General features: G+C 41.1%; 1 protein-coding gene across 1 annotated transcript in view; it reads right to left on the bottom strand.

Moving 5' to 3' along the window:
* LOC136885191 (maltase A1) overlaps positions 1-26,663 on the bottom strand; it is a 96,299-nt gene that overhangs the window by 27,458 nt on the left and 42,178 nt on the right. The window contains exons 5-7 of the mRNA XM_067157613.2: positions 11,090-11,328; positions 5,216-5,414; positions 538-793 (exon numbers count right to left, since the gene is read on the bottom strand). Of these exons, the coding sequence (XP_067013714.2) occupies positions 538-793; positions 5,216-5,414; positions 11,090-11,328 (694 nt within the window). The remainder of the gene's footprint in view (positions 1-537; positions 794-5,215; positions 5,415-11,089; positions 11,329-26,663) is intronic.

Raw genomic sequence — 26,663 nt, 5'->3', positions numbered from 1 at the left:
GTTACAGACACACAAGTCACCCATGGGAGTCTACTCGAAAGATAACCACCAGGCTTCCCCGGAAGCCAAACGTCATTATTATTATTATTATTATTATTATTATTATTATTATTATTATTATTATTATTATTATTATTATTATTATTATTATTATTATTATTATTATTGTTATAACTGCCTCTGTGGATTAGTGGTAGAGTGTCGGCCTTCGGATCCCAGAATAGCGGGTTCAAACTTGGCAGATGTAGACGGATTTTTGAAGGATGAATAAGTCTATGCTATACTCCATATCGTACGATGTCGGTATGTTTGGTGTTTACCCGACAAAACTCATTAAAATCTCAACCACAGACGCCCAAGAGAGATTCAGTTTACTCTGCCCTCTAGCAGGCTTAGAGTAAAATGGAACGTCGAAACTGACGAGCAGACAGCCAGATGGCGTCAAATAAAATTGTCTGCACACGGTAGCTGAGACCATACAATTATTAATAATAACAAGAATAATTTAAAATATTATTTAAGAGTCAAGATACCTACCTGCACTTGTGGAATCATTCCACTGGAAAGGTGTTCGCTCTGGATCTCGAGTGAAAAGCTCGTACCTCTCTTCACCCGCATTGAGAGCTTGAGGGTCTTTGGTCTGTTCCCAGCTGATGAAGGTGTCTTCCATACCAATCTCTTCTCCATTATATGTAACAGCTGTCCCAGGAAGCATCATCACTAACATGTTCACAGCATCCACAAGATCCTTTCCGAATCTGGAGGCTACACGTTTGTTGTCATGGTTGCCGACCTGGAAGAATACATTATCTTTATTTAATTTTCAGACAAAAGCCCTAAATAGAGATGAAAAAATATTAGTAAATAAGCCTTATACACGAGTTGGTTGGTGGGTGGGTGGGTGGGTGGGTGGGTTGGTTGGTTGGTTGGTTGGTTGGTTGGTTGGTTGGTTGGTTGGTTGGTTGGTTGGTTGGTTGGTTGGTTGGTTGGAAGTGCAACTAGGCAAATCATCCTCTGTATAACACTATCAAAGAGAAAAGATTGAAGGGATCCGACACTTCGAAAAATGAAGGTATCGGCCAAAGATAGCTAATGGCCACAAAGGGCGTGAAAACGAAAGACTCCCTAGCCCTCGGAAACCTAATAGCGTCGGGGTTGGAAAAAACAAGAGTTGGCCAAGGAAGGTCGGATAGGATACCTAGATGAAAGTGAGGAGCCTGGCACGCTCCAAAGTTCAGAGCCCCTGGGGCCCCTTTTAGTAGCCTCTTACGACAGGTAGAGGATACTGTGTGTTTTATTCTACCGCCCCCACCCACAGGGGAATTATACACGAGACAGCCCAGGTACAGTGTCTACATAATGAAGAACTGTTTTGTCCACTGAGAATATCTAGCCCAAATGCCTAGATTCGAAATAAAGCTGCTGTGGGTCTAAAAAGTAAAGTGAACTTCTGATTGTGAGTTGAGTTTTCTCTTAATTCACAATGTGTCGTAATTTTTTTTTGGTGGGTGGAAGGTGTACATGAAATAATTTATTTTTAAAATCTCATTGCGAGAAAATGCTTTTCAATTTCAGCGTTTCCTTGATCTCAAGCTTGCCTTGCGACTCAAACTTACCAAAAATATGCATTTGGAGATACTTAAAGACAGATTAAAAAGAAGGTGATAAGGAACACTCTAGCATTTATACTACGTTCTAAGGGGGAAAATGTGGTTCTGGAAAATGATCCGATGATCCTTTAAGGACAGCCATGCAATTGTTTCCTGTTATGCTGTAGGGGATTCCGAAATCACACAGATGTTTGTGAAACTTAATATTATGGTACCAACTCCGATTACCTCTACCTCTTCCAGTTCGCACTTCTATTTACAATAAGAGTGGTATGAAGCTGGTTTCAGACTGCGTTGTCGGATTAAATATCTACCGGGCGGTACACCTCTACGCCGCACATTTAAATCTTGCGCCAATTTGAACTCCTCTACAGGAGAAACACAGAACTTGGAATTAGATCTACTTAAACTTTTACTCACAAGATGCCACTACCTTAATTTGGTGATTGTGAATTGTCCAGTACTGTATAAAATTCTACGCGTTTTGTTTACCATTTATCAAGAAGTTTGGACTTTCTGCAACAGATGTCACTACAAAAACTATGATCATGCACCCTGGTGCGAAGTGAAGGAACTTTATTTGAAGAAACTTTGTATTCATAAGTTCGTTCTTTACTAAATTATGTTCATTCATTTTTGGGTTGGCAATATTGATCTCTTCTTTCCGCCAGTTTTGAATTCAGCCAATCCCTAATTTCTGTAATTAATTTCTAACCAATCACGGATTTCTTCTTCGATTTTGTGTGTAACCTTGTATCATCCAATAAAACGCCGTGGGTGTGTCTTGATTATTCAGAAAAGGTTTCGAACCTTCCCCGAGGGTTTATAAACTGCGGATTTTCACGTCTCTTGGCCACTTGATCAACATGTAACTGTGTGTATGTGAAGCAGGAGGGGTGAGGTGCCTCTTTCATCAGGCAGCAGTACTTCGACAAGGTATGGCCACTTAACATCTTCACCTTTTGCTAGCTCCGAAGTTTAACCCGAGGGATAGGTCCGAAACTTTTCCATGTAACCTACCTTTCTAAATATGTAATTTTTGCCGGCTTATGTGAAACTTCATAAAATCTTTAACTGTAAATCGGGGATAGAGAGAGCTGTACCCTCTCGAGCTCCCCTTCATATTGGTTTGAGGTGACTACGTTTCGTAACTGGTTTTCTTCCTTTCTGTAATGTCTTAAATTATTCTTATACGAGTCACCTCCATAGTTTGGGAATAGCCCCTGTTTCATCGGCCTAGTGCCTTTTAGGTTTTAGAATGAGTATTTAGGAGTGCAAGCACACGCCGCCATTCATTTTGGTATTTCGGGCCATTTACTTAACCTGTTCTTTTTCCGCTAAGGCCCAGTAGGTTGGGTACAAGATACCCCCGTGTCATTTTTGTAAGTTGTGCCTTGATGGCAGTTAACGTAAAGTCTGGTATTGCCTTTAAAAGGCTTAAAAAACTGAGAGCGTGTCAGCTCTTTTTAAGTGTTGTAAAGGTGCCTCTGGGAGGCTTGACATTGACATTTTGGGAGCATGTGCTCCAGGCATTAGGGGATTTCTGCCCTTGCATTAAAATTTGCGCTTTGATAAAATTGAGCTAAGAGCTCAAAATTGTAAAACTAGGGGCGCGTAGCCCAAGAGTGTAAAAATCACTAAAATTGGGATCTTTCTTGTCTTGTTTCTAGTTTGTCATTGTACCTGATATATTATTGTGTTCACTTAGTGAAAGATTGTTAAGTTTGAAATTCTAAAAAAGGAAAGAAAATATAACCTTGTTACAGTTTTAAAATTAACTTTACCGGGCGAGTTGGCCGTGCGCGTAGAGGCGTGCGGCTGTGAGCTTGCATCCGGGAGATAGTAGGTTCGAATCCCACTATCGGCAGCCCTGAAGATGGTTTTCCGTGGTTTCCCATTTTCACACCAGGCAAATGCTGGGGCTGTACCTTAATTAAGGCCACGGCCGCTTCCTTCCAACTCCTAGGCCTTTCCCATCCCATCGTCGCCATAAGACCTGTCTGTGTCGGTGCGACGTAAAGCCCCTAGCAAAAAAAAAAAATTAACTTTGATTTGGTAGTTAGATCCATTCACCCCGGCACCTTCTTTCACCTCTGCTGATCCACCAATCACGGTAACAAATATACAGCCCATCTTCTAGCCAGAACGATAGGCGATGATGTCTATTCATCTCGTTCCTTGTACGGCTATTCCCGTTTATCACTATACGATACTTCCTATTCTTACTTCCTATCTAATTCTCAGACTCTAAAGGCAGCCGAAATCACTATGCGAAAAGTAATTGGAAATTTCAAAGGAACATGTCTGTGAAGAAAACTTACGCAGGGTATCCAGTCATAATGACTACAGTATATGTTGTTAATGTCGCTACTTGCACCAAAATATAGTAAGTCTCACTTCACTGGAGGAGAGAGATTTTATTGAGAAAGAACCAAACATACGGAATTCTACCTAACCCTAATCATATCACTTCCATGGAAATACCTACAACGAAACATCCACGATCAAAATTTATTAAAATCTCACTCCACAATCTCACTGGCAAGAGTTCTGGCTCATAGCTATATGTGGAGGTAATGTTACATACGCCAGACTTAATGCGTCTCTTTTATTTAGCTCAGTGTAGATCTAGTTGACTGTGCTCAAAGATTCTTAGTTCAAACGCACGCTGATAGAAAGAGTTGTGCAGAATTGTGCGTATCAGCATGGCGAAGATACAATCTAGCCCCTGCATTTGGTTGGTGTGAAAATGGGAAACCACGGAAAACCGTCTCCAGAAAAGGTTCAAAATCGTGAGAGGTTCATTGTGTTTTCCTTGTAAATGGGAGACAATAAGCTTTATCTGGTGGCAATTTCAACAGTACCGAGCAATTGGCTGTGCGGTTTGGGTCACGTAGCTGTGAGCTTGCATTCGGGAGATAGTGGGTTCAAACACCACTGTCGGTAACCCTGAAGATGTTTTCCGTGGTTTCCCATTTTCACACCAGGAAAATGTTGGGGCTGTATTTTAATCAATATCGTTGTTTATGTAAATATGTATGATATATGACTGTACAGTTTTTGTGTATATTTGTGTCCTTTGTAAATATTTATATATTTTTAATTTTAGATTCATATCTGTTGTACATAGCTCGGATCTTTGTAATTCGGCGTTATGCTGTTGCTGATCCTGAATAAATAAATACATAAGTAAAAAATCGAAAGCCACTCTACCATTTCCAATATGAGTAGGTATCACGTGGTTGTGATGGTGATAACGGTTTGGAAAGGCAGGGTACGTGGGCAACCATCACTTCTACGAGTATAACACTAACCATAAGAGCAAATGAAAGAGATCCGGTCCTTCAGCCAGAATGAACATGAAAATGAAAGACTGCCCGGGCCTGGCAGTCAGAAGAGAAAAAAAGAGTTGACCATGAGAGGCCGGATAGGAATGTGAAAGTAAGGACGCATTCTCAGGTAATTTTGGAAATTCCTGTACTCAGCTAGGAACCCATGGTCGACAACTCTTTTATCCCCCTTACGACAGAAAGGAGATACCGAGGACGTAATATACGTCCCTCCCCCTCACACATGCATAGAAGTAACAGTATATCCATACTTACCACCCAGTTAGGCCAGCCTCCTGGTGGCATATTATCCATCCACTGGTTTATGACGTCCTCAACGTTCTGCGCCGTAAAACCTTTCCGAAGTTCCGTTATCAGGAGGAAGTTGAAAGGAAAATGGCCTCCTGGTTCGCTTGAATTACCGTAGTACTTCATGGTGTTCTCAATGGGTGCGTAGGCCTCTATCATCATTGCTCTGAAGGACAAGAATGTCACAACAATCACAACTAACTCTGCCAAAATAACATTTTGAATAACATTCAGTCTAATTATCTGGTCAAATGCAATTAATTTGCCCCTGCACTTTGTTAATACATGCAAATACCTTCTTGGGAAATAATAATAATAATAATAATAATAATTTCGTGTGGCTATCTCTAGCCGAGGGCAGCCCTTGTAAGGCAGACCCTCCGATGAGGGTGGGCGGCATCTGCCATGTGTAGGTAACTGCGTGTTATTGTGGTGGAGGATAGTGTTGTGTGTGGTGTGTGAGTTGCAGGGATGTTGGGGACAGCACAAACACCCAGCCCCCGAGCCACTGGAATTAACCAATGAAGGTTAAAATTCCAGACCCGGCCAGGAATCGAACCCGGGACCCTCTGAACCGAAGGCCAGTACACTGACCATTCAGCCAGCGAGTCGGACAATGCTTAACAAAGAGTGCAATGTTACCGTGTCCACTTATACTTATATCTAACGTTTCCACCGAATCTTCAAACATATTTAAATACCACTAAGTAGTACCATCCGTAAGTCCTGAGAGAACGTTAAAATTTCTCAGGACCGAGTGAACTGGCCATGCGGTTAGGGGTGCGCAGCTGTTGAGCTTCCATAAGGGAAATAGTGGGTTCGAATCCCACCGTCAGCAGCTCTGAAGATGGTTTTCCGTGGTTTCCCATTTTCACACCAGGCAAATGCCGGGGCTGTACCTTAATTAAGGCCACGGCCGCTTCCTTCCCACTACTAGCCCTTCCCCATCCTTGCATCGCGGAAAACCTTCGATGTGTTAGTTCGACGTTAAACCAAAGGGGGTGAGGTGGGGGAAGAGGGAAGAGGAAGTGGTCCGACCCGTCGAAGAATTTAGGTATCGGCAATAGAAAGGGACGGGCCACAAAGGGCGTAGAAATTGTTCCGTAAATCTCACAAAGCTAGAAAAAGTACCGGGCGAGTTGGCCGTGCAGTCAGGGGCGCGCAGCTGTGAGCTTGCATCCGGGAAACAGTGGGTTCCAACCCCAGTGTTGGCAGCGTTGAAAATGGTTTTCCGTGGTTTCCCATTTTCAAACCAGACAAATACTGGGGCTGTACCTTAATTAAGGCCACGGCCGCTTCCTTCCCGCTCCTAGACCTTTCCCACTCCATCGCCGCCATAAGACCTATCTGTGTCGGTGCGACGTAAAGAAAAAGAAAAAGAAGAAGGACAAGCAAAAGACGTAACTAAGGCAGGTCGTATAAAAAACTGGAAGTGAGGAACCTTACACAGGAACGTAAAAGAATACCGGACTCAGCCAGAGGTCAAGAGACCCTGGGGTATTTCCCTTTTTAGTCGCCTCATATCGCACCCAGGGATACCGTGAATGTATTCCATCATTTGCACCCAAAGCGGTTATCAACGCACTACTTTCCACCATTCACCAATGTACTTCCTAAAGATTGTTTTTAAAAATTTGTCTTTTTACTTTTTTTCCTAGCATTTACTCACACAAAAGAGAGGTTTGAAGTCCCACACGACGCTTGCACTATGTAGGTTTTAAATAATATGTAAAGCAAACTATCCGTTGTTTAACAGGTATTTCAGAAGAAGAAGAATGTTACTGACTTTTCCGCCCCGCAAAAGACTTATACGTTTATCGTAGTCGCTGAGATACCGGATTTTTATTTCCTTAAGAGTTCGTGTCGGTAAATGTACCGACATGAGTCTGGCATATTTGAGAGCCTTCAAATAGCACAGGATCGAGCTAGGATCAAATCCCTCAGTGCAAGCTCAAAAGACCAGGCCTCTTCCGTCCGAGCTACTCTACCAGGCGATTGCAGAAGATACTGCCACTTTCATTGATTTCTCTTTCGCAGTTATCAGCTAGGTTTACAATTAGATGAATGTGTGGTAAAATTATTTTCTGAAATTCTGCAGTATAAGTTTAAACTTCTTCAGAACTTTTAACTACATTGATTTTCGCTTTTAGCTTTAAATACTTGAAGAATGACATTACGGTAAGACAATATTTTCTATTATCTCAAACCACGATCTGCTACAGGTAAAGGTAACAAAAATAGGAGGCAACCGGTTTTCACACCACCCAACGGTACGGTAAACATTCCAACGTCTCCTTTGCACAATTTTCTACAAGCAGTTCATATTGCACATGGTTATACGATACTTTCAACAATTTCAGAAAAATTTTGCCTTTCTGACCTCGACGTTGGATAGAATCCTTGTGAGATTCTGTACATTCTTGATGAAAAAACTTTTCTAGGGAAAAACCACAGAGGCCCAAAAAATTATACTCATCATGTTGATTAATGACATTAGATGCAAGGAGTACGAAAAATGAAGAATGTAGTCGAAGGAAGAGGACGAATATTTGCACCGAGAAGACGGTCTTTCCAGCGTAATAATAATAATAATAATAATAATAATAATAATAATAATAATAATAATAATAATAATAATAATAATAATAATAATAATAATCGTACGGCTTCACCTATTGTGTGCAGGCAGCCACTTGCGCATCAACTTCGACGTTCCGTTTTACTCTTCCAGATGACAGGGTAAAACGGATATCACTTACGTGATCTACCGATGTGTTTTAATTAACTTTGTTGGGTAAGTACCGAATGTCGTCCGCCTCTGTGGTGTAGTGGTTAGTGTGATTAGCTGCCACCCCCGGAGGCCCGGGTTCGATTCCCATCTCGGCCATCCTGGAAGTGGTTTTCTGTGGTTTCCCACTTCTCCTCCAGGCAAATGCCGGGATGGTACCTAACTTTAGGTCACGGCCCTTCCTTCGCTCTTCCTTGTCTATCCCTTCCAATCTTCCCATCCCCCTGCAAGGCCCCTGTTCAACATAGCAGGTGAGGCTCCCTGGGCGAGGTACTGGTCATCCTCCCCAGTTGTATCCCCGACCCAGAGTCTGAAGCTCTAGGACATTGTCCTTGAGGCGGTAGAGATGGGATCCCTCGTTGAGTCCGAGAGAAAAACCGATCCTGGAAGGTAAGCAGATTAAGAAAGAAAGAAAAGTACCGAATGTCGACCGCCTCTGTGGTGTAGTGGTTAGTGTGATTAGCTGCCACCCCCGGAGGCCCGGGTTCGATTCTCGACTCTGCCACGAAATTTGAAAAGTAGTACGAGGGCTGGAACGTGGTCCACTCAGCCTCGGGAGGTCAAGTGAGTAGAGGTGGGTTCAAGTCCCACTTCAGCCATCCTCGAAGTCTGTTTTCCGTGTTTTCCCACTTCTCCTTCAGGCAAATGCCGGGATGGTACCTAACTTAAGACCAAGGCCGCTTCCTTCCCTCCTCCTTGTCTGTCTCTTGCAATCTCCCCACACCCCCATCCCACAAGTCCCCTGTTCAGCATAGCAGGTGAGGCCGCCTGGGCGAGGTACTGGTCATTCTCCCCAGTTGTATCTCCGACCCAATGTCTCACGCTCCAGGACACTGCCCTTGAGGCGGTAGATGTGAGATCCCTCCCTGTGTCCGAGTGAAAAACCAAACCTGGATGGTAAACAGATTAAGAAAGAAAGTACCAAATGTCACCAAAGTTCTTTTACATGCCGACATTGTCTGACATGGAGTGTCGAATGGACTTTTTCTCCACCCTTCAAGATCCAAGTACCTCTGCCGGGTTTGAACCAGCAATCTTGAGATCCGGAGTTCGACAGTCTACCACTGTTCCAGAGGAGGAGCTGTGATGCGCTTAACATTATGTAATAAACCTTTTTGCTGAATTAGACATTTATATGCATTCCAATATGCCACTATGGAACAAGTCCTTTTTCGATTTCGAGTAACGAGGAAGCAATTAAAGCCGTCAAATTACGCTATCCTTTGAACTATCACTGCTTAATCTCTGTTCTAGCTCCATAGCATGATACTTCTTGCGTGCTCCGTATCTCATTAATTGAAATAATTCACCGTGATTTCTGATCTGGAGTGGAACCGCTATGCTCCAAATCTAGGCGAAATATTGTATTCATGGTCATGAACATTTGGCTCCTTTGCAAATTTCTTTCAGAGAACAACATAGAGAGAAATAGAACTCAGTTTTTGGCTCAAATAGACGTAAATTATATAGAAAAAAAGAAAAAGAAATGGGAATAAGCGCTGGAAAATTACATTGAATCTAGCAAACTACCTTCTGGATTATTAATTCGATGTGAGTATTATTGTTAGACTACATCTAGCCTACTGATTGACTACGTAAGGCTACTGTTTTCAAAATAATTCAGCTGTATGTATAATAATAATAATAATAATAATAATAATAATAATAATAATAATAATAATAATAATAATAATAATAATGACTTTACATCCCAGTAACCACTTTTACGGTTTTTCGAAGACGCCGAGATGCCAGAATTTGGTCCCGCAGGAGTTCTTTTATGTGGCAGTAAATCTACTGACACGAGGCGGACGTATTTGAGCCCCTTCAAATACCAACGGACTGAGCCAGGATCGAGCCTGCCAGGTTGAGCCACTTAGCTCGGCTGTATGTGCAGTACACTACTGGACAGTGAAACATTAAATGGGGCAAGGAAATGATGTAAAATAATTTTTTCAGGCCAAACATTTTGCAAGTAAGTACTGGTTCGCAACCATGCACCAGCTCTTGGTAGAAGGGGAACTACTCAACAGGATCACAGCGGTTCTCTCAGGGTTCAATAGGTTATGGGGCCCCTTATAGAATTCATACAGACGCTCACTTAAGGGTACAGAGTCATACCGGTGCCTTATGGCGTCCGTAGGTAGATTTCTCCATTCCTCCTCCAGCTGCTCACGGAGTTCGAGACTGCGGGCGCCAGAGTAGATGCTGTCCTAGTTGGTCCCTCACTGCTGTACTCGCGATTCCTCTGTAGATATGGGTGGTAAAATACAGTACATCCACAGTATCTTGCCTATCGTAAGAGGTGAATGGAAGGGGACCATAGGAAGTGTGGATTGGCAATCAAGGGGTCCCTAGGCCAAGTCTGGCATTGCTTTCACTTATGCCAGACTTTCCACTTTCTTCCTTCCTATCTGACCTCTCTTGGTCAACACTTGTTCTCTTCCGACTCCGACGGTGTTAGGTTTGTGAGGCCTACAGACTCTTTCGTTTCACGCCCTTCGTGGTGATTCCCTTTCTTTCGCCGGTACCTTCCTTCTTTGAAGTGTAGGAATTCTTCCATTTTTCCTTTGTTATTAGTATACTTTGGATTTTAGGCAAAAACCTATTTTGTTCCTGACGAGATAACTTAAAATGAAGATGTATTAACATATTTCATGTATTTATAAGGTTAAAACGGTGGTCCTATAGTGCCCAATCTTATTTTAACGGCCAGATGCCCTTCGATGCACAGTTTACAACGGTGTTGTAGTGACATTTGGACTCTGTTCAGGATGTGTGGTGCGTCGCGTATTGCCTCAGCCTCCCACTTCTCCTCTCTCCCCTTCCTTTACCTTCCCTCTCCTGACGCACGGCAGCAGCTGGCTCTCTGGCATAGTAAATTCGGCAGGTTCTTCAATTTGAATCGCTCCCCCGGAAGTAAGAAAGTAAACTCATTTTCTTGTAGAGAAAAATTTTCTTCGCCAATCCTATTGCACCATCGTCCGTAACATAACACGAAGAGCTTCCCTTATTGTTTTGCCAGTATAGTTCTGATGCACTCTGTATCTTACCTTGTGATACCGTCCTTTGCACTTTCTTGGTCCACCAGTTGCCGCCATTGTTTCACTAAATCATAGGTCTCCTCCAGGTTCTGTGTGAGGTCGTGTTGCAGGTAGCTGTGGTCTGTTGGGAGAGCCGTTTCGACATCGGAGCGCTGCTCGTCCTGCAACTGATCATCCTCGAACAAGAATGGCACAGCGTCAATCCGGAACCCATCCACACCAAGTTCCAGCCAGAACCTCAGTACGTCCTAGAATACATAGAGATGATTATAATTGACGTACTGCAAACTTTCAGGCATTTCTCTTAAGTTTCTAAATCATAAATTTATCTTATCGTCGGAGGAACCTTGAGAGAATTAGGAAACTACACACCTCAGCAATTCTATGAAGTTAGATTCTGAGACTTAGCATATACCAAGCCTCGATACATTGAACTATCCGATCTCACATATTAGCATGGTTTAAGTTCATATATCTTCTACTGTTACTTCTACTTTCTTCCTCTGCTGCATAAACATACTCAGTATCAGTGGCGGTTTCTGGTATAGCGCAATGGAGCAATGCACCTCCAGTTTATATCAAATTGTACTCAGCTACTTAATTTTCACGATTCCCTTGTCATTCTCAAAGCTCGTGCTAAGCCCATCTGTCCGTAATATACTCGTACTGGCTCTTAATTCATGTGAGCTGCGCATAGTCTGTGGCTGGAGACTCGTCTGGAATGAACCCCCATACAAGGCTGCATCTCCGTCCGTACTTAGGCGAAGGGACCAGTGAGGTGCGGGGGGAAGTCTGTCAGCATTAAAGCAAGACCTGGATATCGCAGAAAAGAATATCCGTGGTGTAGGCATGCGCAGTATGCCACTCTCTCTCAAGTCTGTCGCAAGTCGTGTTGTTGGGGTAAGAAAACTGTAATAGTATGTGCCTGCCATCTGTTGCCCTTACAGGAATTTAACCAGGCAGCAGAGAATAGTGCACATAATTAGCGCTAGTGTTGAACAGCATCATTACTACCAAAAGTCATATTAAATTGCCAAATTCCAATTGATACCTTGTCCCAAATATATCAATACTTACTAAACATCTATTCATTTGCCTTCTTTGGAATAATTACTTTTTTGGAGAGAAACATAGCTTAAAAATCATTGAGGCAAAGAGTAGCGGGAAGGTAATACCAATGAAAACGCTAATTGACCAGCTCACACTAGTTCTTAAAATTAAGTTACCAACATTGTGAAAAGTGCGAACATTCATTCCTATAGTTTCCTCGTGTTTTTCAAGTGTGAAACTAGTGTTTGTAAACGTTTGTACTTAGCAATTATCATAATTCATAACATTATTGTACGCTGTGCAAGCGTGTGAGTGTTTTTTTGCACCGTTGTGCCGTTCTGAAACTTAATTTTTAGGATATAAAGAAGTTACAATCTTTTGTCCGTGTGCGTGTGTGTGTTTTTGTGCGTTGTAGTTACGTCCACAATCTTTGTGCCCCGGAAAGGTAAGGAGCTACATAATGAGTTTGAACAGTGTCCAGATACTTAAGAAGACAAACTTTTCTTGTCTCTCTCTTGAGCGAAAACTTGAGATTAAGAATGCCGGGCGCCCAATGCCTGATCTTGTTATAACGAAGCAGACTAAAAGTAAAAGTAAAGAAATCGTGCGTAAATTCAGAATGGATATATACAAAAGAACCGAGTGGATCTGTGGGTGCGAAGTTACTAACAGGTTGTTTTGTTTTCCGTGTTTATGCTTCGTGAGTGATGAAAGCGAAGGGACTTGGACCAAAGTCGGAGTAGTAGATTTAGGACATTTGTCCCAAAAAATAAAGAAACACGAAAGTTCTAAATCTCATATGCTTGCCCAGTTAGAATTCGATCTTCTGGGAAAACACGATATCCGGCAGCAACTTGATTGTGCTTACAGGCAGTCTGTCGAAAGACACAACGATCAAGTACGGAAAAATCGTTATGTGCTGTCAAAAATTATCGACTGTGTAAAGTTCTGTGGCGCGTTTGAGTTGGCATTGCGCGGGCATGACGAAACAAGTGAATCGTCGAATCCTGGCATATTCCGAGGCCTCGTTAATTTTAGTTCTGAAATTGACGTTGCATTAAAGGACCATCTGTCCAAAGCTACTGTTTTCAAAGGCACCTCGAAAGACATTCAGAATGAACTGCTTTCGTGCATGTTTGAAATCTGTCGCGAGAAAATAAAGAAAGAAATCACAACTGCGCCCTTCATTTCGGTAATCGCAGACGAGACCACCGATATATCAACTACAGCACAATTAGTTATTGTACTGCGCTACGTTCTTCCCAACGGTAAGCCAGTTGAAAGATTTTGGGGTTTCCTCTCACCCGCTAGTCATGATGCTAAGACAATAGCAGAGTGTTTAAAATCTTCTTTGAGCGATGTTGTTGATAGCCCAGATAAGTTAATTTCACAAAGTTACGATGGGGCGAATGTAATGAGTGGTCGCCATTCAGGAGTGCAAGCTCTCATCAGGGAAGATTTTAAGCATGCACATTATGTTCACTGTTACGCCCATTCTTTGAACTTAGTCATGGCACAAGCGACAAGCCAGAATACGGATGTCCGTATATTTTTTGCAGATTTAAGTGAAATCCCCAGCTTCTTTAATAACTCCCCGCAGCGATCAGGTGTATTGACCGAAATAGTTGGTAGAAGAGTACCTCATGCTTCAAACACAAGGTGGAATTTTAAATCAAGGACCGTTGAAGTAGTTTACGAGAACAGAGATGCCCTCATCGAATGCCTGGATCAACTGGAAACTACCTCTCGACAGCCTAACACCATATCGCAAGCAAGAGGTTTGCGTTTAAAATTGGAGCACCCGTTATTTCAGTTCTGGTTGGCTGTTTTCCATCAGATAATGCCTCATGTGGACATTTTATACAGTCAGCTACAAAAGCGAAATTCAGATCCGTTGGAAGTCAAAGGCGCACTTTCAGGTTTCGAGGCTGCTATAAAAATGGTTCGGGAAAATAAAATTGACCACATCGCTGACGAACATGATATACTGCCCCCGCCAGTGAAGGTATCACGAGGGCCGCTGCGTACCTCGAAACGAGTTGCGGCAAAAGAAGTTTGTGACACAGTCATTCTTCAAGCAAAGGAACGGTTTCAATTCACAAACCACCTTCTTGCAGCAAACTTGTTTCAAGCTGAAAATTTCGGCAGCTTTGAGAAGCAGTTTCCCCACTCACTTCTGTACAAAGCGTGTGAGGCCTACCCATTTCTCGACAAACCGAAACTGAGAACCGAACTTGAAATATTATACATGTGAAATGATTTTCGAACTGTTTCTGGGGCTACGACTTTGTTGCAGTTTCTTTTAGAAAATAAGTTGCAGAGTGTCTTTGGTGAAAGCATAAAACTTTTAAATATAGTTATTACTATTCCCATGACGACATCTGAAGCAGAAAGGTGCTTCTCAACCCTGAAAAGAATAAAGACTTTCTTGCGCAGCACAATGACCGAGGATAGACTTAATGCTCTTGCTATGCTGTCAATTGAAAAGGACTTGGTTCGAGACTCTGTGGACTTCAACGAAGCAGTTATAGATAAATTTGCATCCCTCAAGGAGCGCAGGATGGATTTTTTGTATAAGCTGTCTACATAGGGTAAGTCGATTGTGAAACATTTCTAATTTTGCATGTGGTAAATATCGGCATGTATTGTCTGCTTCTCTCGTATTCGATCACATTTTCAAAACTTCTATCATCTTATTTTGGGAGGTTACGGCCCACGACGGGAGAGGTGGAGGGGGGGGGGTGTGCAATTTTTTTCTTCTGTTGAACCCCCAGTGACGAAAGTCACGCGCCGCCACTGCTCAGTATGTAGTTGAATTCAAGAGTTCTGTAAAGTTCGGATTGTGGATTTTTTCTATTAGTACATCACTGACACATGGAAGGTTCTCAACGCAAGGATGGGAGAAGGAAGCGGCCGTCGACTTAATTAAGGCACGGCCTCAGCATTTGCCTGCTGTGAAAATTGGAAACCACGGAAAACCACCTTCGGAGAAGCCGACATTGGGATTCGAGCACACCTCCTCCCAAATGCAAGCTGACAGACACGTGATCTAAACCGCGCAGCCAACTCACAGGTTGGATTATGGCTTTGAATTAGGCCATACACTGAAAGACGCTACAAATGCAGCTAAATGTCACCGAAGAAGGCATCTCCAAGTTTAGAAATTAGTCTCGACAGATGAGCCATTTGGCCGATTAGTTAGCTACCATCCTTTTCTTACCACACAATGCCAGTATCAGAATCTCGAAATTGCGTCTTCCAAGCGACCAAATTCCTCTCAAGCTGCAGTACAAAATCCAGATCCAGCTGTACGATCAAGAATACTGAATAAAGTCTTATAGAAGATCTGTACTGCGCCACAAAGAACTTGGTCATTATTCTACAACATTGAATCATTTCTGAATGATATTCAAAGATAACCAGAAATGGTTTAAGACCTCAAAGCACATGGACGAGATTTCTCCTATGAAAATGGTGACATACATTTAAGGATGTTCTTTCTGACAGAGTCATTAATGTGGGTACTAGAAATTCTAGTCCAGCTTCATCATCGGTGTGGTTGGAGGGTAGTGCTCCTCACTTGTTCTTTTCCCGCGTATCTGGGAACTTTGTGTACGGACTCCATAATGTGGTGAGTTAAGGAGACTTTATAATTGGTACCTCACCCACGGAACTCAAGTGATAAAGAATCTTCATTGACGTTACTTGTGAATAAACTACAAAACTACAACGAGCATTGGACTCTAGTCTTCAAGTAACTTTTAACTTGAGTTGCGATGCTCACATAACATAACATACATAACTCTTCCCTCGCTGCGCTGAAACCTGACAGGCGACGGAAGTTTCATATACGATTATGTCGATATATCGAACTCTAAATGAAAATCTCCCAAATACATTTCTTCAAAACGTAATTTCTTGTCCTTTCCATATTTTTAACACTAGATTTGGCACTTTTCCCACTATTCCCGTCAACGATTCTTTTATTTACAAAATATCCTTCGTTGTGACTGGATCCTGACTTTCGAATTCACTTCCAGCTGCTGCCAGGACCTCTAAGACAATTTCAAAATTTAAGACTGCTTGCAGAGATTTACTATTGAATTTATCTCTTCCGTGTGACTGGTGACGTATGGTAAGTTGTGTGATAGTGGTATTTCGCCTAGTGTTATCGCCATTTACTGTACAACTAAAACATCCCCTTTATTCTTATAAGAAATATGTTATTTTTCTTTACACGTGAATAATAACTAGGTTTTATCTCATGTACGCAGAGTTTAAGTAATATCACTGTTTATTGCCATACTTGTTTTCAGGATTAGAAAATACCTTAGTACGACATAAAGTATTTCTTTTCTTTTAGCTATTATGTTTTCTATTCTGTTCACGCACTGGCTAACGTTTTCAGCTTCTACCTTTCTTGTTTTTCATTATGAACTATTGTTTTCCCTCTTTCTTTTAACTTTTAAGCTCCATATTTATTTTCCTTTCTTTGTTGAGCTTTGGTTTCTTTCTCCATCATGTGTTATTCTCCAACGATTGGCTGGAACTTCCTGGGGAGCGGATGGAAACACATTAAGGACAACATCTCTGGCCTTAGTCTATTCTGCAGCAGAATACTGCTCTGGTGTTTGGCTTAACAGTGCTCACACACAGCTAGTAGATTCACAACTTCGTCAAACCATGCGAATCATAACTAGTACACTTCGTGCTACACCGACCCAATGGTTACCGGTTCTCAGCAATATACTACCTCCACATATCAGGAGACAGAAGGCCCTTTTTCAGCTATGGACCAGAATGCTAAAGAATGAGTTCATGAGGATATCAGACAGAAATGCACACGCCTGAAGTCTCGCCAGCCTGCTTGGAAGACAGCCGTGAAGATAACATCTAGTGAATTCAATCCCACCTCTAAATGGTTAACAGAGTGGTCTTTATCCCCAGCTCGGGCAATAGTGGATATTAATAATCCATCCACAAAGCTGGCAGGCTTTGATCTGCCACGTTGCACCTGGAGTAGACTAAACCGCATGAGATGTGGAGTAGGTAGAACAGCATCCACTTTACACACCTGGGGCTGGTCAGTTTCTCCATACTGTGATTGTGGGGAGGTTCGACAAACAATGAAACATGTAGTGCAGGAATGTCCACTCCGTGCTTTCACTGGCACCATGGAAGACCTCAACACAGCAACACCCGAAGCAGTGAAGTGGGTGGCGGGTTTGGACATTCACATTTAGTGACATGTACATCACTCGCACTCAGTGTGTATATATGAACTGTCAGAGTTGATAGGTGGATAGCGATGTAAATATATTGTGTTTTCTTCTTGTACTTTCAAACTTTGTAAATTGCTTTCTTTGACTGTATAGATATGATAATTTGTATTTACTTTGTACTCATCTTTCACTGGTTGTGTAAATAGTTTATGGGTTGTCATTATTCATCATACGCCAAATAAATAAATAATTTCTTTTTTATCAAAAATAAAATGATGTACGGCTTTTAGTGCCGGGAATATTCGAGGACAAGTTCGGCTTGCCGGGTGCTGGTCTTTTGAATTGACGCCCATAGGCGTCCTGCACGTCCTGATGAGGATGAAATGATGACGAAGGTGACACATACATCCAGTCCCCGTCCAGCGGAACTAACCAATTATGGTTAAAATTCTCGATGGTGCCGGGAATCAAACCCGGGACCCCTTTGATCAAAGGCTAGTACGCTAACCATTTATATATGGAGCCGGACTTTATCCTGTAATTTACATGGTTAAGTGTAATAGAGAACCACGAGCTCTAACTTCGCCATTGCTAAAACACAAATCTATATAAATAAAATTGTTTCTGTTTGTCTGTTTGTCTGTCTGTTTGTCTGTTCCACCATCACGTCGAAACGGCTGGATAGATCTCAACCAAACTTCATATTTAGAGTATACTGACCCCGGGGAAGGTTTCGATATGCATATCATTTTAAAATCTTTGAAAAGACGGGGGTTTTATAGGAAAAACGGTTTTCCTCCATTTTCTCTTATACTATTATAGGCAAAATATCGAATTTGTCGTATAAGGACGAGACAAAGCTCAATTTAATCCTCTTGACGCAAAGAACAAAACTCGGTAAGCCCTACGGGCCCGAAAACCATGTTTTAAGGCCCTAAAACCAACCGTTACGGAGATATTGGCACCACACTACCCCTGCTCTAGGAATCGGATAAAGAAATGAACTGCCGTAACCATGGCAACGTCAGCTCCAGGATTCTAGAGCAGTGAGATTATGCATGTACGTTTGGGCATAGCTGTCAACCAAAATAGGTACAAATAAGACTTAATATCTGGGAAAAAAATATACTGTTGTGTAAGGGACTCATAGGACTCCTTTGGGCGGGGATGGAAAGGGGGTGAAGAACGAGTGTAAAAATCTATATAAATAAAATTGTTTCTGTTTGTCTGTCTGTTTGTCTGTTCCACCATCACGTCGAAACGGCTGGATAGATCTCAACCAAACTTCATATTTAGGGTATACTTATCCCGGAGAAGGTTTTGATATGCATATCATTTTAAAATCCTTGAATAGACAGGGGGTTTATAGGAAAACCAGAATGGTTTTTCCACCATCACGTCGAAACGGCTGGATAGATCTCAACCAAACTTCATATTTAGAGGATACTCATCGCGGGGAAGTTTTCCATATGCATATCATTTTAAAATATTTGAATATATGGGGGGTTTATAGGAAAATCAGAATGGTTTTTCCACCATCACGTCGAAACGGCTGGATGGATCTCAACCAAACATTGTATTTAGAGTATACTAATCCCGGGGAAGGTTTAGATATGCATATCATTTTAAAATCCTTGAATAGACGGGGGGTTTATAGGAAAACCAGAGTGGTTTTCCCACCATCACGTCGAAACGGCTGGATAGATCTCAGCCAAACTTCATATTTAGAGTATACTCATCCCAGGAAAGGTTCCGATATGCATATAATTTTAAAATCTTTGAATAGACGGGGTGTTTATAGGAAAACCACAGTGGTTTTCCTCTATTTTCTCTTATACTATTGATTTTCTGTAAACTTCGTTTACCGTACGTGAAACGTCTCTTCATTATAAACAACTTTCGTTATGTTCATAATTTACCTTACTCTTCACATGACGGAGAAATTTACAATTTTCTGCTGGTATCATGCTCTGCATTTAGTGACCGACAGACCGACAACGAACCTACAGGTTACCATGGCAACGTCTCTGACTGCATGCCAGTAGGGAAGTAACGTATTGCCATTTTCCTCATCATGCTTTTAAATTCGTGGTTGTTCCTTGGGTAGATGGCAAGAGAGGCATCAATAGGCTCATCTGCGGGATATTGGCGGAATATCGTTGGAGGTTATAACCGCCCTCGAATAGATTAAGTAATAACACCATTAGTCATCTTCATATTTGTTTACCTAAGAATCACTGAACCTAAATTTCTCCTCTGTTAGCGCTTTATTATATCCATAACTCACGGCATTTATTTATTTGTCGTTATCCGGCTGTCCTCAGTTATAATCCATTTTCTATTAGTTTCAACATTCTTAACTGTATTATTTTCTTCCTTAATTACGCCGTATGTACGTGAATGCTAGAAACTACTGGATGCATTTCCACCAAGATTCGTATTTAGAATACACCTGTCCTTGATAGGTTTCAGGGCAAATATTGTTTCTAAATCCCTGAACTAACTGGGGGTTTATACGAAACCGAAACAGTGATTTTGCACTTCCAAAAAATATACACAACAAAAGTTTATGGAAGTCTACCTACCTTGTTAGAAATTAATGTCTAAACCTTTTTTTCTCATGTGCATCATTTCGATACGAGGATCAATAAGGGAGATATCATTAAAGGACCGTTTTTCTGTACAAGTCCCATCGGACTTAACTCACGAGCGGGTGCGTGTAAAGCGTATTCCTTACAACTTGAAAACTACTGAAGACATTCGAAACAAAATTTATATTTAGCATCCACCTGTCCAAAGGTAGGTTTTAAACGTAAATAACATTTCATGTTCCGGAATGGACTGGCGGTTTATAAGGAACCGAAATGGTGATTTTACTCTTCCACAATATATACAGAACAAGACCAACCTGACTGGAAATCGACCAAACCTGATGGAATTCCACCTCTAAACCTTTTTTTTCATGTGCATTTTTTCGTCAGGAGGATTAATAAGGGAGATATCATGAATGGTCACTTTTGCAGGTTAAGTCCAGCGGACATAGCCCAAAAGGTGTTTTACATGGAGCAGATTCCTTATCTATATAAATCAAATCGTAACGACTGTGTACCTCTACACTGACTATTTTGGCGAAATTTTCGTACAGCCTTCCGTTTAAGGGGTAATAATAACAATCTCCATAATTTTTGATTTCCTGAAAGTCCTAATTTTTACCCGCCTCGCCCAAAATCCACATTGTGGCATAATCTGCCAGAAGAATAAGAAGATAATTGAAATTTGACAAAATTATACGTTTTAGCCTGTAACGAATGAAAAATCCTATATCATTAAATTTTTCATTTTTTATCCCCGAAGAATATCGAAATATGCAGGCAATTTTAATGATGGTGCAGACCTTCGGAAATTCCTATCACGTAACGGATTGCACAATCTCCGTTCAATTTGGAATGATCTACAACCTTGGTCTTATGACTTTATGCCGTATCTGTATCCCTTTTACGTTTGATTTTTCTCTATTAATCGATGTTAAGTCAATTTGGAATTTTCACATGCATTATTCATACTTTCAATTACTTATATGAAATACAGAATCATCAAACTCTTCACGAAAATTGGCCCACTCAGTAGCCATATGTGAGCCAAATGCTACGTATGTAGCTGTCACATTATTATCCGAAAAGTAATGTAATGTGAGATGATCTTACAAAACCTTTACCCTGTTCCACGTTTCTAAATCTGACCCAAGAATAGATGACATATCATTGGACCAGCCATTTAGGCCACTAAATCCGGCGTGTCTTATGGTATAATCCTTTGTCGATATGACGTACGTTTAGTAGCAGTTAATCTGTAAATGAAGGTCTTCAATATTGTAAACACGCATATACTTTCGTATGTCGATCTATATATATTCACTGATGTCGATTTAGCGATCGAGAAAGGGTCGGTCTGCTATTGTAATCAGTACTCCCCACACCGACTTTGACTGGCAGTAGGAAAGGGTTCCTTCTCCAACTCCTGTGTAACTGTCATTAGTAAGGAAGGCCTACAATTGTAATGAATAGTTCCCTTCTCGATTTGACTTGCAGAAGGTAAGTGAGCATGCAGTTTTGTTTAAAACTCCCCTACCCGATTGTGTTTGGCAGTAGGCAAGGGTGCCCGCCATTATAAAGAAATGTACTCATCTAAAATGTGACTGGCATTAGGCATAGTGGCCTGCTATTTTGATGGAAACTCACCAACTTGGTGTGACTGGCAGTACGCTGGCTGGCAGTAGGAAAAGGGGCCTGTCATTATAATGATAACTGCACAACTCAATTTCGAGTGATAGTAGGGTAATTGCCTGCCATTATAATAAAAACTGTAATCTGTCTGGAGGTAGGAAAGGGGGGCTGCCATTTTAACGAAAACTCCCCAAATCGATTCTGTCCGCATAGTAGGCAATGGGGCCTGCAATTATAATGTAAACTTCCCAACCTGATTGTGAATGCCAGTAGGCAAGTGAGCCTGCCGTTATATCACAAATCCGTAACAAACACTTTACATTGGAAACGTACGGGGACCTCCCCATGCTCTTTCTCGGATAACGCTAAGAGACATGCAATTTTAAAACTATCTTATTTACTGCATGTACACTATTTACTTCGATATTCGAATACAATGTAGAATACCGTAGCGAAGCACGGGTACATTCGCTAGTAAATCTATATAAATAAAATTGTTTCTGTTTGTCTGTTTGTCTGTCTGTTTGTCTGTTCCACCATCACGTCGAAACGGCTGGATAGATCTCAACCAAACTTCATATTTAGAGTATACTGACCCCGGGGAAGGTTTCGATATGCATATCATTTTAAAATCTTTGAAAAGACGGGGGTTTTATAGGAAAAACGGTTTTCCTCCATTTTCTCTTATACTATTATAGGCAAAATATCGAATTTGTCGTATAAGGACGAGACAAAGCTCAATTTAATCCTCTTGACGCAAAGAACAAAACTCGGTAAGCCCTACGGGCCCGAAAACCATGTTTTAAGGCCCTAAAACCAACCGTTACGGAGATATTGGCACCACACTACCCCTGCTCTAGGAATCGGATAAAGAAATGAACTGCCGTAACCATGGCAACGTCAGCTCCAGGATTCTAGAGCAGTGAGATTATGCATGTACGTTTGGGCATAGCTGTCAACCAAAATAGGTACAAATAAGACTTAATATCTAGGAAAAAAATATACTGTTGTGTAAGGCACTCATAGGACTCCTTTGGGCGGGGATAAATAAAATTGTTTCTGTTTGTCTGTCTGTTTGTCTGTTCCACCATCACGTCGAAACGGCTGGATAGATCTCAACCAAACTTCATATTTAGGGTATACTCATCCCGGAGAAGGTTTTGATATGCATATCATTTTAAAATCCTTGAATAGACAGGGGGTTTATAGGAAAACCAGAATGGTTTTTCCACCATCACGTCGAAACGGCTGGATAGATCTCAACCAAACTTCATAATTAGAGGATACTCATCGCGGGGAAGTTTTCCATATGCATATCATTTTAAAATATTTGAATATATGGGGGGTTTATAGGAAAATCAGAATGGTTTTTCCACCATCACGTCGAAACGGCTGGATGGATCTCAACCAAACATTGTATTTAGAGTATACTAATCCCGGGGAAGGTTTAGATATGCATATCATTTTAAAATCCTTGAATAGACGGGGGGTTTATAGGAAAACCAGAGTGGTTTTCCCACCATCACGTCGAAACGGCTGGATAGATCTCAGCCAAACTTCATATTTAGAGTATACTCATCCCAGGAAAGGTTCCGATATGCATATAATTTTAAAATCTTTGAATAGACGGGGTGTTTATAGGAAAACCACAGTGGTTTTCCTCTATTTTCTCTTATACTATTGATTTTCTGTAAACTTCGTTTACCGTACGTGAAACGTCTCTTCATTATAAACAACTTTCGTTATGTTCATAATTTACCTTACTCTTCACATGACGGAGAAATTTACAATTTTCTGCTGGTATCATGCTCTGCATTTAGTGACCGACAGACCGACAACGAACCTACAGGTTACCATGGCAACGTCTCTGACTGCATGCCAGTAGGGAAGTAACGTATTGCCATTTTCCTCATCATGCTTTTAAATTCGTGGTTGTTCCTTGGGTAGATGGCAAGAGAGGCATCAATAGGCTCATCTGCGGGATATTGGCGGAATATCGTTGGAGGTTATAACCGCCCTCGAATAGATTAAGTAATAACACCATTAGTCATCTTCATATTTGTTTACCTAAGAATCACTGAACCTAAATTTCTCCTCTGTTAGCGCTTTATTATATCCATAACTCACGGCATTTATTTATTTGTCGTTATCCGGCTGTCCTCAGTTATAATCCATTTTCTATTAGTTTCAACATTCTTAACTGTATTATTTTCTTCCTTAATTACGCCGTATGTACGTGAATGCTAGAAACTACTGGATGCATTTCCACCAAGATTCGTATTTAGAATACACCTGTCCTTGATAGGTTTCAGGGCAAATATTGTTTCTAAATCCCTGAACTAACTGGGGGTTTATACGAAACCGAAACAGTGATTTTGCACTTCCAAAAAATATACACAACAAAAGTTTATGGAAGTCTACCTACCTTGTTAGAAATTAATGTCTAAACCTTTTTTTCTCATGTGCATCATTTCGATACGAGGATCAATAAGGGAGATATCATTAAAGGACCGTTTTTCTGTACAAGTCCCATCGGACTTAACTCACGAGCGGGTGCGTGTAAAGCGTATTCCTTACAACTTGAAAACTACTGAAGACATTCGAAACAAAATTTATATTTAGCATCCACCTGTCCAAAGGTAGGTTTTAAACGTAAATAACATTTCATGTTCCGGAATGGACTGGCGGTTTATAAGGAACCGAAATGGTGATTTTACTCTTCCACAATATATACAGAACAAGACCAACCTGACTGGAAATCGACCAAACCTGATGGAATTCCACCTCTAAACCTTTTTTTTCATGTGCATTTTTTCGTCAGGAGGATTAATAAGGGAGATATCATGAATGGTCACTTTTGCAGGTTAAGTCCAGCGGACATAGCCCAAAAGGTGTTTTACATGGCTATTTTTTTTTTTTTTTGCTAATTGCTTTACGTCGCACCGACACAGATAGGTCTTATGGCGACGATGGAACAGGAGAGGGCTAGGAGCGGGAAGGAAGCGGCCGTGGCCTTAATTAAGGTACAGCCCCAGCATTTGCCTGATGTGAAAATGGGAAACCACGGAAAACCATCTTCAGGGCTGCCGACAGTGGGGTTCGAACCTACTATCTCCCGAATACTGGATACTGGCCGCACTTAAGCGACTGCAGCTATCGAGCTCGGTGTGTTTTACATGGAGCAGATTCCTTATCTATATAAATCAAATCGTAACGACTGTGTACCTCTACACTGACTATTTTGGCGAAATTTTCGTACAGCTTTCCGTTTAAGGGGTAATAATAACAATCTCCATAATTTTTGATTTCCTGAAAGTCCTAATTTTTACCCGCCTCGCCCAAAATCCACATTGTGGCATAATCTGCCAGAAGAATAAGAAAATAATTGAAATTTGACAAAATTATACGTTTTAGCCCGTAACGAATGAAAAATCCTATATCATTAAATTTTTCATTTTTTATCCCCGAAGAATATCGAAATATGCAGGCAATTTTAATGATGGTGCAGACCTTCGGAAATTCCTATCACGTAACGGATTGCACAATCTCCGTTCAATTTGGAATGATCTACAACCTTGGTCTTATGACTTTATGCCGTATCTGTATCCCTTTTACGTTTGATTTTTCTCTATTAATCGATGTTAAGTCAATTTGGAATTTTCACATGCATTATTCATACTTTCAATTACTTATATGAAATACAGAATCATCAAACTCTTCACGAAAATTGGCCCACTCAGTAGCCATATGTGAGCCAAATGCTACGTATGTAGCTGTCACATTATTATCCGAAAAGTAATGTAATGTGAGATGATCTTACAAAACCTTTACCCTGTTCCACGTTTCTAAATCTGACCCAAGAATAGATGACATATCATTGGACCAGCCATTTAGGCCACTAAATCCGGCGTGTCTTATGGTATAATCCTTTGTCGATATGACGTACGTTTAGTAGCAGTTAATCTGTAAATGAAGGTCTTCAATATTGTAAACACGCATATACTTTCGTATGTCGATCTATATATATTCACTGATGTCGATTTAGCGATCGAGAAAGGGTCGGTCTGCTATTGTAATCAGTACTCCCCACACCGACTTTGACTGGCAGTAGGAAAGGGTTCCTTCTCCAACTCCTGTGTAACTGTCATTAGTAAGGAAGGCCTACAATTGTAATGAATAGTTCCCTTCTCGATTTGACTTGCAGAAGGTAAGTGAGCATGCAGTTTTGTTTAAAACTCCCCTACCCGATTGTGTTTGGCAGTAGGCAAGGGTGCCCGCCATTATAAAGAAATGTACTCATCTAAAATGTGACTGGCATTAGGCATAGTGGCCTGCTATTTTGATGGAAACTCACCAACTTGGTGTGACTGGCAGTACGCTGGCTGGCAGTAGGAAAAGGGGCCTGTCATTATAATGATAACTGCACAACTCAATTTCGAGTGATAGTAGGGTAATTGCCTGCCATTATAATAAAAACTGTAATCTGTCTGGAGGTAGGAAAGGGGGGCTGCCATTTTAACGAAAACTCCCCAAATCGATTCTGTCCGCATAGTAGGCAATGGGGCCTGCAATTATAATGTAAACTTCCCAACCTGATTGTGAATGCCAGTAGGCAAGTGAGCCTGCCGTTATATCACAAATCCGTAACAAACACTTTACATTGGAAACGTACGGGGACCTCCCCATGCTCTTTCTCGGATAACGCTAAGAGACATGCAATTTTAAAACTATCTTATTTACTGCATGTACACTATTTACTTCGATATTCGAATACAATGTAGAATACCGTAGCGAAGCACGGGTACATTCGCTAGTGTAAGATACATTCAGATGTAAAATCCACCTGGAGTGCAGCGTTGCAGAGCTGCATATGACCTTCTCCACTCTCATTGCTTGCTCTCAATGACGAATATACCACTAGGTTTCGTAATTACATTCTTAGTTCATTTTAACGTAAAGTATGTAAGTCATAATCATCAATTTAAATCTAGAATCCGTAATAATAATAATAATAACAATAATAATAATAATAATAATAATAATAATAATAATAATAATAATAATAATAATAATAATAATAATAATAAT

This window comes from Anabrus simplex, chromosome 1 (assembly GCF_040414725.1).
Source record: "Anabrus simplex isolate iqAnaSimp1 chromosome 1, ASM4041472v1, whole genome shotgun sequence".
NCBI lineage: Eukaryota > Metazoa > Arthropoda > Insecta > Orthoptera > Tettigoniidae > Anabrus > Anabrus simplex.
The sequence above is the reverse complement of the archived record's forward strand: the minus strand, read 5'-3'. Positions and strand labels throughout refer to the sequence as shown.